Source organism: Schistocerca americana, chromosome 2, assembly GCF_021461395.2.
Source record: "Schistocerca americana isolate TAMUIC-IGC-003095 chromosome 2, iqSchAmer2.1, whole genome shotgun sequence".
Lineage (NCBI taxonomy): Eukaryota > Metazoa > Arthropoda > Insecta > Orthoptera > Acrididae > Schistocerca > Schistocerca americana.
Window position 1 is genome coordinate 505,234,210 of NC_060120.1, and position 17,097 is coordinate 505,251,306.

A 17,097-nucleotide genomic window follows, 5' to 3' on the forward strand; every position below is an offset into this window, starting at 1 on the left:
ATTGCGATCATTTGGCGCAAGTGCCTTTCCTGCTTAACGTGCAGGTCTGGTTGCGTGCTGCTGCAGATGCCGAGAGATAGCAGCGGCGCCCTGACACCGGTGATGGTGTGGATCCATGGCGGCGGTTACACGGTCGGCTCTGGGAACACCGACATGTACGGCCCTGACTACCTGCTCGAGCACGGTGTCGTCGTGGTCACGCTCAACTACCGTCTCGGCGTCCTGGGTGCGTCAGCACTAACTTCAAGATTAAAATAATCACTTAATTTTATCCATTTTCTCAGTTTTTCTTCCGTTTCTGTATTACTTTCGTAAAATAAAAAAAAATCACCTTCGGTCACGATCAAGATTTTACTTCAATGCACGATGCATATCGAGTCTTGAAGACTCATCTTCACGTGCTTTGACTATTTATATCAGTTTTTTTCCCTAATTTAGTTTAATTTTGGTCCCGGTAAGAACACATTGTTGCATTATAGAGTAGCACATTGTGAATAGAAGTTTAAACATTACTTTAAAACCATGGATCCACTACTGGAACCCGTAAGCTAAATTTTGTTTTGGGTTTATAAACTGACAGTCACTAAGTGCCACTCTGTAATGTATGAAATTAATCTTATCAGGACTAAACCTGAATTTGAAAGAAAGTGGTTGTAGGCTCCGCAAGCACCTCAAGATATGCATATACCAATCCAACGTGCATTTAAATAAAATTACAATTGTGATTGAAGACGTTCTTCTTTATTTTATAAAAAAAAAAATTAGTCATTATCACTGAAAACTTAATGTTGCAACACTGCAGAAATAACTAAACGAATTTAATATGTAAACGACGAATAGTCCATATACATATCGTTCAGTACGTTTTTCTTACAATTACATTTCAGCTTGTGTATACATCACTCGTGCTCCCCTTTTATTGCAACGCCCTTGTAACTTTCTTGACATGCAATCATTCTAGACAGAAAATACATATTCTGCGCTGTTTCTTGTGTTTGGAAATGGCCACATTCTTAATTGTGTGTTAGTTCCTACAGCTTGGCTGAACTCTGATATTGCGACAGAATCATTAATTATGTTTTACATCGGATCTATCATATGTGTAGGATAACATTTCTTTCTGCTGCTGAAATGCCGAATGCGTTTGTCGAAAGCGGAAACAGGTAGCACATTACTTCATCCCAGAAAAGTATAGCGAAATAACGCAAGAAAAATCACAGGAATTGTAGCTCTTATAGAGGCTTAACGACAGTGGCTCTTCTTATGGAACTATTCGCGAATGGAGCAGTAAAGGGATAACTGATAAATGTACTTGAGGTTCCCTTTACAACATCGCAGGATGCCGCACGGAACACAGATGTAGAACTAGTTGTTTTCCACAAAACGTTCGGCATATCGAAGAAGGCTTTCAAAATATTGTCGTTTCCCACCTTGGCCGTATTACAAACACCGTCATTTATTTCATACGCAGTAGCTGATATCGGTGATGTGCTATTTTCAGGTGCTTGCTTATGTCTTTGTAGTTTTACACACTCACCCAAAGTGGCTGCGTGCAATGTTCTACTGCCATTTAAATACGTATATAGGTGCTGTTGTAGTCTTTATAGGTGGAGATAACAGTCCCTAGATAATTAAAGCTTATCACTTGCTAGATTGACACACCACCTACTTCTACATTACATGGTACAGCTGCTTTTGATATTACTATACTCTTAGGTTTTTTTTTAGATGAGTTTCATGTTACATTGCTTAGCTGTTTTGATAAATTACTGAAGTGATCTTGGTAAATTATCTCCACTATTTATCAGTACAGCTTCATCAGCATAACATATAATAATTACCATTTTGTTTCCTATTTTATATCCCAGTTTAATCTCACGTCATCAATCATATGGTCCATTTGTAAGTTGAACAGGAGTGGGATTAATAAGTCTCCTTGTCTAATTCTTTTAGATAATTCATCTGTGAATCCTTCGTACGTTTCAATTCACGTTTCATTACTTGAATATTTGTATATCTTCTATGATTTTCGCGAAACCATTGGTACACTCTCGTCGGTTAAGGGTTGAGCTATATCCTTTTTCTAATCCTATGAAAGACTTTTGACAAGTCAACGAATCGCAGGTTGGCTGGGTTATTAAAATCCATGCAATTCTCCACAATTTGTCTTAAAGCTATAAGGACCTAACCATTGAGGTGAAAAATTAAGCGATGAAGTAATAATGGTAGCCGCATGCCTGCAAAATACTGTATTGAGACACAAATAATAAGTCAACTGATATTAAAATAAAAATACATAAAACTGTGATGCATCCTGTTTTGACATATACAGCAGAACCTATAGTAGAAACGAAAAACATAAAAAAGCAGAAGAAAAATAATAATCACTGTCTTAGTAGAATCGAACAACGTTCCATACCCATCAACTATTTGATACTAATGCCATAGTGGCATAACTACGAAAAAGTTCGTCGTATATCACGTATAACATTTCTCACCACTGGTTGAACTGATGTAATCGATGAAGACTCATCGAGTGATGTATACCCAAATTTACGTGTGCCCCAGGAAAGTGTTTTATGGCCATTCCTTTTCATGTTGCATATTACTGACAATGAAGCCAACGTCCTTGCCTAGTTGAATACACTGGTTCACGTAAAGTCATCGAAGTTAAACAACGTTGGGGGGGGGGGGGGGGGGCGGCATTTGGATGGCAAGCGCTGTTGGCAGCTTTCCCTTTGTCTTTGCGGGAAATGGGAGTAGAGGTGGTCGCAAAAATTTCCTGATCGGAAGGCTTTTCACCAATGTCCTAGATTAAATTTTAAACCTATTCGCAGTGTGTGTTAGAACGGGGGTGTGTGACACCTGATAGCGATTCGTTCGTCAGCTGGGGACGTTCAGATCGGTGACACTCTAGGAACTACTCGACACGAATAGCCTCTGTGCCGGCACCGCGTTTCGCCCTCTCCTTTCTCTCACCATCACACGACGCAAACATGACACCACACCGAACACACACAGTCCAGTCATCTACACACTCAGACATTGATGTTTTATTGATAGCGGAATCGATTTTCGATCACATAGTGATCATCGTCAGTGCTGTGGTGTACAAATCACACACACACTGGTATCAAGTTATCAGTAACCAAAACTCAGAAGCGATCACGATCACTTCACGAAGGAAAGATGCCACTGCACGCGCAGGGTAGGCTTGGGTTGGGTTGTTTTGGGGGAGGAGACCAGACAGCGAGGTCATCGGTCTTATCGGATTAGGGAAGGAAATTGGCCGTGCCCTTTCAAAGGAACAATCCCGGCATTTGCCTGGAGCGATTTAGGGAAATCATGGAAAACCTAAGTCAGGATATCCGGGCGCGGGATTGAACCGTCGTCCTCCCGTATGCGAGTCCAGTGTGCTAACCAGTGCGCCACCACGCTCGGTGCAGGGTAGGGAAAGCGTGGCCCTGGAGGTCTCCCAGCCAGTCGCGCCATATGACCTCACTTCCGTACGGTTTTCCGGACAACATCAATAGTAAACTCTGACTTTTCGTAGATGATGTGGTTATCGATAACGAAGTGCTGTCCGAAAAAATGCACAAATATTGTCAACTTTTGATGAGATTTCAAAGTGGTGCGTATATTGGCAAGTTGGATCAAATGTTCAGAAACTTGAAGTTGTGCACATAGTAAAACGAATAAAAGTTGTATTCTGTGACAATATCAGTGAGTATAGGCTCAATCGTAGGTAAAGGAGATAGAATACTTCAGTCATTACTAGAATACTGAAGGAATTCAATCACTCTGCAGAGGAAATTGCTTACAAAACACTCATGCGATTCCTCCTAGAATTTTGGTGAAGTGTGTGGAACTCTTACCGAATAGGACCAGCAAGGGACATGACACTGAACGTATGTAAAGAGGAGTAGGGAATGGCGAGAGGTTTATTTGTCCCTGCAGTGGCTTGGAGACAGAAGAAAACTATCCTGTGAAAGTTTACTTATAAGGTTTCAAGAGCCAAATGTAAATGATGAATCTAGAAACATACAACAAATCTCATGAATCGCTCCCCAAGGAGTTCTTAGGACAAGATTAGAGTAACCACAGCACGGACGGAGGTGCTTAAGCAATTACTTTTCACACGCTTCATGTGTGAATGAAAAGTGAAGAAGCCCTACTAGTAACATGGGAAGTACTCTCGACCATGCACTTCACAGTGGTTTGCATAGTACGATAGTGTGCATGTAGATGAAGACTTAAGTAATGTGGGAGTGACTACTAGATGTCACCAGAGGAAGAGCCGCCATTATAACAAAAAATGTTCAAATGTGTGTGAAATCCTATGGGACTTACCTGCTAAGGTCATCAGTCCCTAAGCTTACACACTACTTAACCTAAATTACCTAAGGACACACAGGCACAGACATACACAGGCACAGACATACACAGGCACAGACATACACAGGCACAGACATACACAGGCACAGACATACGCACAGGCACAGACATACGCACAGGCACAGACATACGCACAGGCACAGACATACGCACAGGCACAGACATACGCACAGGCACAGACATACGCACAGGCACAGACATACGCACAGGCACAGACATACGCACAGGCACAGACATACGCACAGGCACAGACATACGCACAGGCACAGACATACGCACAGGCACAGACATACGCACAGGCACAGACATACGCACAGGCACAGACATACGCACAGGCACAGACATACGCACAGGCACAGACATACGCACAGGCACAGACATACGCACAGGCACAGACATACGCACAGGCACAGACATACGCACAGGCACAGACATACGCACAGGCACAGACATACGCACAGGCACAGACATACGCACAGGCACAGACATACGCACAGGCACAGACATACGCACAGGCACAGACATACGCACAGGCACAGACATACGCACAGGCACAGACATACGCACAGGCACAGACATACGCACAGGCACAGACATACGCACAGGCACAGACATACGCACAGGCACAGACATACGCACAGGCACAGACATACGCACAGGCACAGACATACGCACAGGCACAGACATACGCACAGGCACAGACATACGCACAGGCACAGACATACGCACAGGCACAGACATACGCACAGGCACAGACATACGCACAGGCACAGACATACGCACAGGCGCACGCACAGGCGCACGCACAGGCGTACGCACAGAGACACAGACACACACCAATGCCCGTTGGAGGACTCGAACCTCAGCCGGGAGCAACCTCACAGTCCATGACTGCAGCGCCTAAGACCGCTCGGCTAATCCCGCCCGGATCCAGTATAACATGGAAAGCCGTGTTTGTGTGTGGGGTGGAGGGGGTGGGGGTTGGGGATGGGGAGAGGCTGGCGAGAGGAGGTTGTATTGTGTTTTTCACTACAGAAGCAGTAACACTACAATGGGTTGGGCAGGACTTGGAACTGACAGATCCAACAGGGATCTTCCAACTCTTGTAAAGCTGCAACGTCGATTGTTGGTCATGTGACTGTGAAGTGAAAACGCGAAGCAACTATTGCGGCTAGAACAAGACCTGCTGCCTGGTCTTGTTCTAGCCGTAGTTGCTTCGCGTTTTGTTCTGACAGACAGGGGGCGGGATTGTCGAGCACTGTGGAGGTGGTAGGAGGGAGGAGGGCAGGGTGGTGGGGGGGAAGGTTGTGTGTAAAAAAAATCATTTGAAATCGGCGGAATGAATTAATCGAGAGTTACGAAGTGTTGTCAGCAGTCTAATTAGTCCTGTGATTGTGCGTAGGAGTTCAACGGTCGAACAGACGCTCAGAAGACAAGGGCTTTCGTAGTAAGTGCTAAGCGACGATTGAGGCGGACAGTGGATTACTGAAAGCGAGTGATATCAATTGATTAGACTATACCCTATGTCAATCCAATAGAATGGTTTAGGCTTGGTGAATGTCTGGAGAACACTACGTGCCATCATGAGTAGTGGCAACCGTGAAGTGCCTAGGAAGTTATGCAAACCGTATTTTTTGTGGTTTGGGTGGATCCACTTGTTGCACTTAAGAAGACGGTAAATGCAGAATTACGTGTACACATTTTATAGCACTGTGTACTTTGTAGAGCAGAGGAACAATTCTGAGACGATTACTGAATCAGCATGAGAATGCACCCTGTCATATAGCAGCAGTGGTTATTGGCAGTAACATTCCTGAGCCCCAGAGTCGCCACTTGCACCCAATGGAATACCTTCGACATAAGTTACATCGTCGACTACGCTCCAGAACCAAGCGTTCAACGTCACTACCCTCCATGTTACCAGCTTTTGGGATAGTCTAGGCTGCCATTGCTCCACAGACAATGAGCCCCTTGACTGAAAGTGCCCCCAGCTAAATTCAGGCCGCCATAAAGGAGAAGGATGGACACATTCCATGTTAATGTCCACTAATAGGTGTTCACATACTTCTATTAGCTGGTGTATTTAAATAACAGATACAATGTACACACCCACACAGGAAGGCCACTTAAAACTATGAGGATACGAGGAAGTACTTGAAAATGGCACATCGCTGAGTATAGTTGATAGTGCGATATCTAGCTGTGGCACCCGATATGAAAGAACTTACTGTCGAAATTTATTAAACACACGAAGCTATTTGGTGTATCGAGATATGGCAACAACTATGAGTTTTCAAACAAAACTTCCAATGTTAGCAGTGAAACTTGCTGCAGAAACAGCAGGACGATATACTGACTTCGAAACTTCACTGCAGTTTCGCCCCGTGACGTACGTGTGACACTAATGAAAGGGTCTCTTATATTTCGTTCCGGTTTTTTTAAGTCAGTAAGGGGCAAAGTAATCCTCAGTTGCATTGGAGCTGCTTCAACTTAATGGTGGACTCATCTTGTGTACTCATGCCTAGTCCTAAGTTCATACTCATTTTATATTGAGTTTCTCTCCACGTAACGCTTTGCTTGTTATGCAGGTTTCATGAGTACGGGTGATTCGGTTGTCACCGGCAACATGGGACTCAAAGATCAAGTTATGGCCCTCCGCTGGGTCAAGGACAATATTTCTGCCTTCGGTGGAGACACCGACAACATCACGATATTCGGCGAGAGCGCTGGTAGCAGGGCCTGTCATCTGCACGTCCTGTCACCAATGGCCAAAGGTAAGAAACAGATTCGGCTCACTGCTTCGCGAATACTCTGTAGCAGTTAGTCTCTGCGTGGTCATGAACGCACTTGCCGTCGTGTACTTGCCTTATGTCCTAGGTGTTTCAAAGAACATTAACAACAGTATATTTTAGTATTAGATTTCCAATGAATAAGTAAATAACAGGATGACGCACTATGAATAAGGTCCAGAAGTTTTAATAGTCTCAGTGACTGTATGCAACGCCGACACGCAATCGCTTTACAAGCATGACGTAAGTACTTCATAAATCTGGTCGTTCCATAATATACTCCACAAAGATATATACAGATAAAGCACCACCAGTGTGAGAAATCGTCATGAAATCACCTTCTACGTCCTCTCCTTCATCACTTTAATCATACCATTTTTGCCCGCATTTGATTATTTCTTTATCTGTTCAAATTTGGTCTGTTTCGCAGTTTTCCTCATTCATCCACATAACTACGTATTCTTCATTAATTTTTAGTCCTCCTTTAACATTTTAATTAACTGGCGACATTATTGAACACGATAATTCATTGACGTGCTCGCCATTTGTGCCTGACCGACTGGAGGCAACGGGTTCTGCACAACGCTGGTGACTACTTTGAAGGACAGTAACAGGTGCAAACACGTAACTCTTTTGTATCGGTTGTGAATAAATAGCAGTTGCCACTATTTAAGTTACAACCCTCGTATGTCTAGTACTACCAATGATGCTTCAGTTGGACTGATAAAAATTTGTCAGCTACATCAACGTGATTACTCAGCAACTCACACATATGTGTTTGCAGAGGGTACATAGCACCACTTCCAAATTCTCTACTCTTTCATTCTTTAGTAGCACGTAGGAAAAAGAAATACCTACACCATTCCGTGCGTGCACGCACTGATTTTTCTTATTGTAATCACCATAGTCATCCCCCATATATGGGACAGAGTAAACAAATGTTTTGGCAGTCGGAAGAGGGATGTTTGACACAAGTTTATTACGACAACTCCCGCCTCAACCCGCAAACGGTCTGCCCTTCTCTGTACTACTTCGATGTCCTCCATCAGTCTCATCTGGTAAGGGTCCCATACTGCGTAGAAACGGTTTAGCAGAGGACAGACGAGGGTAGTGTAGATAGTGTGTTCTGTTGGTTTGTTGTATCTTCTAAGTGTTCCAATAAAACACAATCGTTGTTTGCCTTTATCACAATATTTTATGTGATGGTCCCGATTTAAGTGCTTATCTCTTGCTTTCAGTCGAATCTACAGCCTCCAGATTTCTATGTTGCCAAGGTAAATTCTTAGTACTCGTATGGCGGATCTCAATGCCAAGAGTCCGTTGCCTCTTACTCCACCATGTCGATGTCTAAATCATTGTGTACTTCATGATCTTCTTGTGACTTCACTAGACGGTAAACGGCAGCATGATTTGCAAAAGAATATATGAGGTCTGCTCATCTTTTATATAAATTAGCAGCAGCACAGGTCGTATAATACTTCCTTGGGGGAATGCCAGGCAAGACTATCGTGTCACCATATCTGTCAGTTAGTAAGAACTGTGACTTTTCCGAAAGGAAATTACGGATCCAGTCTCATAACTGAGAGGATACTCCACAGGCAGCTAATCTGGTTAGAAACCACTTGTGAGGTTCGGTTTGAAAAGCATTCTGGGAATACAGAAATATGGAATCAACCGGAGATCACCTGTCATATGAATGATAAAATAAGGAACGATATTTTCTTAATCTGCGCTGGTTCCAACCCTTTCATTAGGCTCTTAGTGTATGCAAACTTGGATTAGTTCTGGATTATTGTAGATACCTGTTGGCACTGATGAGTAATGTGGCTCAGACCGGAGAGTGAGGAACTTGTGATGGACGCTACACGGAACACTTTGCAGGCCTGTTCCACCGCGCCATCTGCCAGAGCTCGGTGGCGTCACGCGGCAGCCTAGACGCGCCGGTGGCGGAGCGTACGTTCCGGCTGGCGCACCACATGGGGCTGAAGCAGGGCGCCTCTTCAGAGGAGCTGCTGGCCTTCATGAGGGAGGTCCCCGCCAGGAAGCTGGTCGAGGAGATGATGCACTGTCGCTCCCAGAAGGTAAGTGCGGCTGCTAGTAACAGCGACAAAATCCCGATATCTCTACGCAGGCGGACTGCCCACAAAGCCTGTAGAGGCTGTTCGAACAATGTATTAAATTCCCTGAATTAGTCCGGTGGTTAGCTTCCACCATTTTTCAGTGAAGATTATTGGTCGCAGATTAAGGCAATCCAATGTACACTACTGGCCATTAAAATTGCTTCACCAAGAAGAAATGCAGATGATAAACGGGTATTCATTGGACGAATATATTATATTAGAACTGACATGTGATTACATTTTCGCACAATTTGGGTGCTTAGATCCTGAGAAATCAGTACCCAGAACAACCATCTCTGGCCTTAATGACGGCCTTGATACGCCTGGGCATTGAGTCAAACAGAGCGCCGGCCTCCGGTGGCCGAGCGGTTCTAGGCGCTTCAGTCTGGAACCGCGCGACCGCTACGGTCGTGGGTTTGAATCCCGCCTCGGGCATGGATGAGTGTGATGTCCTTAGGTTAGTTTTAACTAGATCTAAGTTCTAGGGGACTGATGACCTGAGATGTTAAGTCCCATAGTGCTCAGAGCCATTTGAACCATTTTTTCAAATAGAGCTTGGATGGCGGGTACAGGTACAGATGCCCATGTAGCTTCAACACGATTACACAGTTTATCAAGAGTAGTGACTGGATTATTGTGACGAGCCAGTTGCTCGGCCACCATTGACCAGACCTTTTCAGTTGGTGAGAGATCTGGAGAATGTGCTGGCCAGGGCAGCAGTCGAACATTTTCCGTATCCAGATAGGCCCGTACAGGACCAGCAACATGCGGTCGTGCATTATCCTGCTGAAATGTAGGGTTTCGCAGGGATCGAATGAAGGGTAGAGCCACGGATCGTAATAATCTGAAATGTAACGTTCACTGTTCAAAGTGCCGTCAATGCGAACAAGAGGTGACCGAGACGCGTTGTAAGGTATCAGGCAAATCCAACACCTTCCATGAAAACCCTGACATGATAAGCAAATCCAGTAGTATGTCACATAGCTCCGAATAAATCGTGACATTAAATTAACCAAAGTAGTACGAGTAACGAGTGAGCTAATGGAATACTACAGACTAACACAAGAATGCCTAAATCCATGTCATACCTTCCCACCGTGAGACACACGCAGTTCCGAGGGGAGAAACGAGAACAGAAGCCGAGAGCAGAACCGTGTTAACTTAGAAGGCCCTACGATAAGGGACGGACAACCACGTAGCCAGTTAACCGTTAGGACCACCCCCAGCCCATGTTAAAAGCTAGAGCCCTCCAGAAGAACATTATAGATCTTACGATAACGCTAAAAGGACCAAACCAGCTGCAAGTTTTAGTGTGAGATTTTTTCGCGTCTCTGTTACATTGAAAACTTCAAAAACATTGCCCCACCACGAAAAGTATGATTGTTATTGGATAGACAGAATTTTTGTAGGCGGAGCTTAAGGTTAACATTGAGACCCTGATTGGTCGGATGAAAAAACAGCCAGATAGTTTTTAAACCAACTTCGGTAAATTGTAGTAAGGAGAAGTTAGAAGGGAGTTGCTTCCGAGACGGCGAGGTGAGCGGAGCTGTGCTGCTCGCCACCCCCTGACGAACACCGACAAGGTAATGAACACACGCGATGCCGCATAACAGCACATAAAGCTTCACTCAGAACTGCAGAAGTCTCATCTGTTACACCCCCTTTTTGCGTAATACTAGTGTCGATCGTCAATTAAAGCTCATAGTGTTCACATTTGCCACTTGAAGTAAAAATCTGAAACACGATGATGTTTCTGTTATATAGTTATTGAGAAGCCACATCAGCCACTGTAATTCATAGCAAGTTACGTAAGTAATTAAAGATAATTGAGGGTCACTGTAGACCATTTTGATAGTTTTCTCTTTTGTGAAACTTAATTTGAACCTAGATTATAGATGTGATATGGCACAGGTCATCCTTCGATCCATTGTAGAACTTGGAAACCCATTCAGGGAATATTCGTTCACATTTTTGTTGAACGCAGTTTGTTTTTATTATCCTGTATTAAAACATTTCCTTTTATCAATAGCGCAATTTACAAACGATGTTTTGTGAGTAGAATAAATTTCCATTGGTAAACTGAACTGATTTTTCGACGTTATTTTACCATCTAACTAAAAACAGGAAAGCCTTGCACCCCTTCCACTAATTTTAGTTAGTATTAAGATTCTTTTACAGGGAGTGCAGTGGAGCTGACACTGAAATAATTATTTGGTTACATCATCGCTAGTATCACTGAACTCTTCTGAATTCTAAATGTCATGTGTGGTCTGGCGTCTCCTTACCAGCAACAGGTCCCAGGTTCAAACTAGAAAATTCCCTAAAAAACACGCTCAGAGCGTCGTTGCGCGAAAGTGGTAAGGAGACACGATACAGAACAGACAACATGCTGAATGTTAGAGTGTAACCAATGGCCCCCATGCCATCACGCCGAGTGATACGCCAGTGTGGCGATGACGAATACACGCTTCCAATGTGAGTTCACCACGATGTCGCCAAACACGGATGCGACCATCATGATGCTGTAAACAGAACCTGGATTCACCGAAAAAATGACGTTTTGCCGTTCGTGCACCCAGGTTCGTCATTGAGTACACCGTCGCAGGAGCTCCTGTCTGTGATGCAGCGTCAAGGGTAACCGCAGCCATGCTCTCCGAGCTGATAGTCCATGTTGCTGGAAACGTCGTTGAACTGTTAGTGCAGATGGTTGTTGTCTTGCAAACGTCCCCATCTGTTGACTCAGGAATCGAGACGTGGCTGCACGATCCGTTACAGAAAATGTGACTCATCGACGAAAGAAGTAGCTTACAAAACGCTTGTTCGTCCGATTCTTGAGTATTGCTCATCAGTATGGGACCCTTACCAGGTTGGATTAATAGAAGAGATAGACATGATCCAGCGAAAAGCAGCGCGATTCGTCATGGGGACATTTAGTCAGCGCGAGAGCGTTACGGAGATACTGAACAAGCTCCAGTGGCGGACACTTCAAGAAAGGAGTTACGCAATACGGAGAGGTTTATTATCGAAATTACGAGAGAGCACATTCCGGGAAGAGATGGGCAACATATTACTACCGCCCACATATATCTCGCGTAATGATCACAACGAAAAGATCCGAGAAATTAGAGCAAATACGGAGACTTACAAGCAGTCGTTCTTCCCACGCACAATTCGTGAATGGAACAGGGAAGGGGGGATCAGATAGTGGTACAATAAGTACCCTCCGCCACACACCGTAAGGTGGCTCGCGGAGTATAGATGTATATGTAGATGTAGATGTAGATGCGGATAAGATGCCTGTCATCTCGACTGCTAGTGATATGAGGCCGTTGGGATCCAGCTGGCGTTCTTTAGCACCCTCCTGAACCCACCGATTCCACATTCTGCTAACGGTCATTAGATCTCGACCAACGCGAGCAGCAATGTCACGATACGATAAACCGCAATCGCGATAGGCTACAATCCGACCTTTATCAAAGTCGGAAACGTGATGGTACGCATTTCTCCTCCTTACGCGAGGCATCACAACAACGTTTCACCAGGCAACGGCGGTCAACCGCTGTTTGTGTATGAGAAATCGGTTGGAAACTTTCCTCGTGTCAGCACGTTGCAGGTGTCTCCACCGGCGCCAACCTTGTGTGAATGCTCTGAAAAGGTAATCATTTGCATATCACAGCATCTTCTTCCTGTCGGTTAAATTTCGTCATCTTCGTGGTGTAGCAATTTTAATGGCCAGTAGTGTAATGTAGTAAGGTCGATGAAAACTGAAGAAATACTTAAGGGTGAGGTTTAAGAACTCTCACGTTGGGACTAGTACCTAATACAATTTATTATTACTACTTTCAGTGCAGACCGCCAATATGATGTCAATTGCTCATATTCAGTAACACAGACAATCAAAATATGTGAATGTAAACATTATTTATTACACGAGCATTGGAACCCCTTATAAATTCAATTTGCTAACGCTTTCGCAGGCTGTTGTGACGATACTATTTTGATTCCGACTGGTGTGGTTCTGATATAACCTCAGCGAACAAAAACTGGTCACCCTAGTGCACAGTCGCAGCTGAATCTTTAAGCCTTTACAGATGGCGCAACGATCGAGTCATGTGGTCAACCACGCGCGCACTGTCTCTCTTTGAGCATAAGGGAGTAGCGATGAGAGAAATTTGTATTTCAAGCGGACATGCTACATAAACATGGGTATTTATACCGACTTAACAAAGCATGTAAAACTGCAATCGTGTTTGGCCATGCCAACGGCCGAGCGTTCCGTGAAGTTGCTGCGTTCGTTGGTGTTTCGTGGCGGATTGTTCAATGTGACTACAAGCAGTGGTGTAACACATCGGTTGCGAAACACGTCAGAATACCTAGGAATTACAGTTACGAACAACTTCAATAGAAAAAGCACATAGAAAATGTTGTGGGGAGGGCGAACCAAAGTCTGCGTTTTATTGGCAGAGCACTAAGAAGAGGCAACAGATATAGTAAAGAGACTGCCTACACTACGTTTGTTCGTCTTCTTTTGGAGTACTGCTGCAGGATGTGGGATTCTTATCAGATAGAATTAACGGAAAACATCGATAAAGTACAAAGAAGGGCTGCACATTTTGTATTAACAGGAAATAGGGGAGAGAGTGTCACGGACATGAGACAGGATTTGGGGTGGACAACACCAGAAGAAAGGTGTTTCTCGTTTTCGCGGGATGTTCTCACGAAATTTCAATCACCAGACTTTTTCCTCCAAATGTGAAACTATTCTGTTGATTCCAACCTCCGTAGGAAGAAACGATCGTTATAATAAAATTAGGGAAATCAGAGCTCGCATGGAAAGACATAGGGGATTGTTTTTTCCGCTCGCGCTAGAGAGTGGAATAATAAAGAATTATTGTGAAGGTGGTCTGATGAACCCGTTGTCAGGCACATCCGTATGATTTTCAGAATATCCGTCTACGTGTAGATGTAGACGTAGACGTACGTCCTCACTGAGAGGGACCGAAGGTGCGTACCACGGCACTGTAAATCAAAATCGCTTCAACACCCGACACGAATGGCTGCAGGCTGTGATTGAAGGTCCATTCCAACCTGTTAAAACATCGCGACAGGAACGACATGCTGAACATCTGGAGTCGGTCACCTCGCAAGAGGCCATTGCTCACACAGACGCATGAAGACAACAGAAAAGTTCATCGGGCTGGAAGAGTATATGACTGGTTTCCTGAACACGGCCTCGTGCTATTATGTCTCTATTGGTACGCAAAATCACGTGACTTGCACCTAAAAAGGAAATCTTTGGAATCTCTTGGAACAGTGAGTAAAATGCCGACATAAGCAGCCCTACAATTTGGTGGAACCATGTTGAAGGAATCCTCAGCTAGCTTAACCGAGATGCGACGTAACTGCACAGCCTTGTGGAATCACTTCCCAACTGCTTTTACATTATAATAAGCAAAGAAAAACCAGTGTGAAGTATTCTATTACACGTAGATAGTGTGCTTGCAGTCGATCCTGGAAGATAAAATGTCCAGGAGCCGAATTACGCAGTACTAACGGCTGCTTGTAAAGATTCTTCTACGGGTAACTAACTTTTTGTCCGTTGAGCTTATAAACTACGAAAATCCAGACTAATTAAACGAAATTTCGTGTAGAACAATTACTATTTCTTGACATTCACATACGATTTATTAACCACTTCAGCCACTTTCGGCCTGTTCACTACCTCCTTAATAGCTTCTTATTACCATTTTTTTCCTCTGTATTACAAATTAATGTTCTTCCTTTCTTTTTCCCGCGCTCCCCTGTCATCTAGATTAGTTTCACATTTAATGTTCCTAGAAATCCTGATTGCCTCAACTAAACTCGAGCGCTCAAATCCAAAACTATTCATTTCTGTATTCATTTCTGCTCTCCAACGCTCAACTAATGTGTTTCTGTTAAAGAACATGGCTCCAGTGTGAATGGTAGGCTTACGACATGCCGATAGCGATATCAGAATAGATTTAATGCGGTAAACAAAATGAGTCATGCCTTCAATGTGAGATTTTCCGTCCACAGAAAATAAGATAACCATTTCACCCGCACGCATCTGCGAACTAAGAGTTCTACCTACTTTTATTTTCGGAAAGGAGTCGAATCACCCAGAATTCATGTTAGTACAAACCCAAATTCATAGTTCCAGAGAATATAATTACTGTTGCTGACATTGATGTGTTAGACATACAGGTGCACGGCTTCATGGGATTTGTCACGTGACATTCTGGTCTGAATAGCCCATTACGTCTATACATACAGTCCTTGAAAATGTAGCTGTCGTTCTGAAATGCTTTGAACAGTAATTAGAAAATAAAAAATATTGTGACTGACGGTCAAAATTATTTACAAAATATATCACTAACCAACAAGTTACTATTATAAAATTGCTTGTACTGAAAGGGACGACTAGTCTAAAGTAATTTTATCTTGTAGCGGAAAGTGTCCGTTAAGTCAAATCGAAAAATACTTATTCTGAGAGCATTATAAGAACCACGGTGCCGAACTAAAAACAACTTGGGTTCGCAGGACAAGACGTTGCAAGAAATGTTCCCTTTCCGGCCGACGCTGGAGCCGGCGGGCGCTGAAGGCACACTGATAACTGAAGACCCGGCAGACATCATAAGCAGCGGCCAGTTCACCCCCGTGCCCATCATATTCGGTGTCACGTCGCAGGAAGGCTTAATCTACGCCGGCGGTAAGTAACGCTTTTAAGATATTAATAGTACAGTGCGCATACTTCACGCAATTGGGACAAAGGGCGTGAAGTCGCAGTCTGAAATTAACTTCACCATATTCATACGTCTGTCCATGTCATTAATGCACGAACTATATTAACACTGTAGAGTTACATTAGCATTGTCACTTCTTACATACATGCATAAACTGATAAACCAAAACATTACGACCACTGCGATGTTGGATGCCGTGTGGTGGTGTTTCGGGGTGGGGGTGGGGGGGGGGGGGGCACGTGACGCGATAAGAAAAGTGTGTTAGCAAAGCATACACAAATGGGGTTCACCCTAGAGAAGATACGGACTGTAAAGGGGAAATCCATTGAGACAAAGGGCAGATTATTATTACGCAATGCCTGTGAACGAGTATCTCGAAGGCAGCGAATATGGTCGAGTGTTCACGTTCTACTGCCGTGAACATCTGCGGAAAGAGGTAGGACAGTGAAAGTAATACTAGACGCTAAATGGTTGGACGTTCACAGTCCGTCACAGACCATGTGGTTCGCAGGCTTGTCTGCTCTGTAGAGTACGGTAGATGGTTGTCTCAATCTGCCGAAGGAGCATAATGCTGGTACACGCACAAGAGTTTCGGGGCACACCGTTCATCGTGAATTATTGAACGCGGAACTGCGCAGCAGACCATCCTTACGTGCTCAAAGGTTGACTGACCCAACGACATAGTCAGTTACCATTGCAGTGGGCATTGCACCATGGTGATTCGACCGTTTATCAATGGAAACAGGTCGGCTCTTCGGGTTAATTATGTTTTTGGTACACTAGGTCCGTGGTTGTAGAAGGGAAGGAGCAGAAGAAATGGTTACAGGAGAATATGGGCTTGGGACAAGGAATGAGCGAGGAGAAAGACTAATTGAGATCTGTAACAAGTTTCAGCTACCAATAGCGAATATTCTGTTCAAGAATCACAAGAGGAGGAGGTACACTTGGAAAACACTAGCTGATACGGAATGATTTCAGTTAGATTGCATCATGGTCAGACAGAGATTCCGAAATCAGATACTGGATTTT

The 17,097-nt window shown here is 44.1% G+C and overlaps 1 protein-coding gene across 1 annotated transcript in view; it reads left to right on the plus strand.

The window, feature by feature from the left end:
• LOC124595161 (esterase E4-like) overlaps positions 1 to 17,097 on the plus strand; it is a 91,513-nt gene that overhangs the window by 41,200 nt on the left and 33,216 nt on the right. The window contains exons 3-6 of the mRNA XM_047133771.1: positions 67 to 226; positions 6,984 to 7,169; positions 9,066 to 9,265; positions 15,866 to 16,034. Of these exons, the coding sequence (XP_046989727.1) occupies positions 67 to 226; positions 6,984 to 7,169; positions 9,066 to 9,265; positions 15,866 to 16,034 (715 nt within the window). The remainder of the gene's footprint in view (positions 1 to 66; positions 227 to 6,983; positions 7,170 to 9,065; positions 9,266 to 15,865; positions 16,035 to 17,097) is intronic.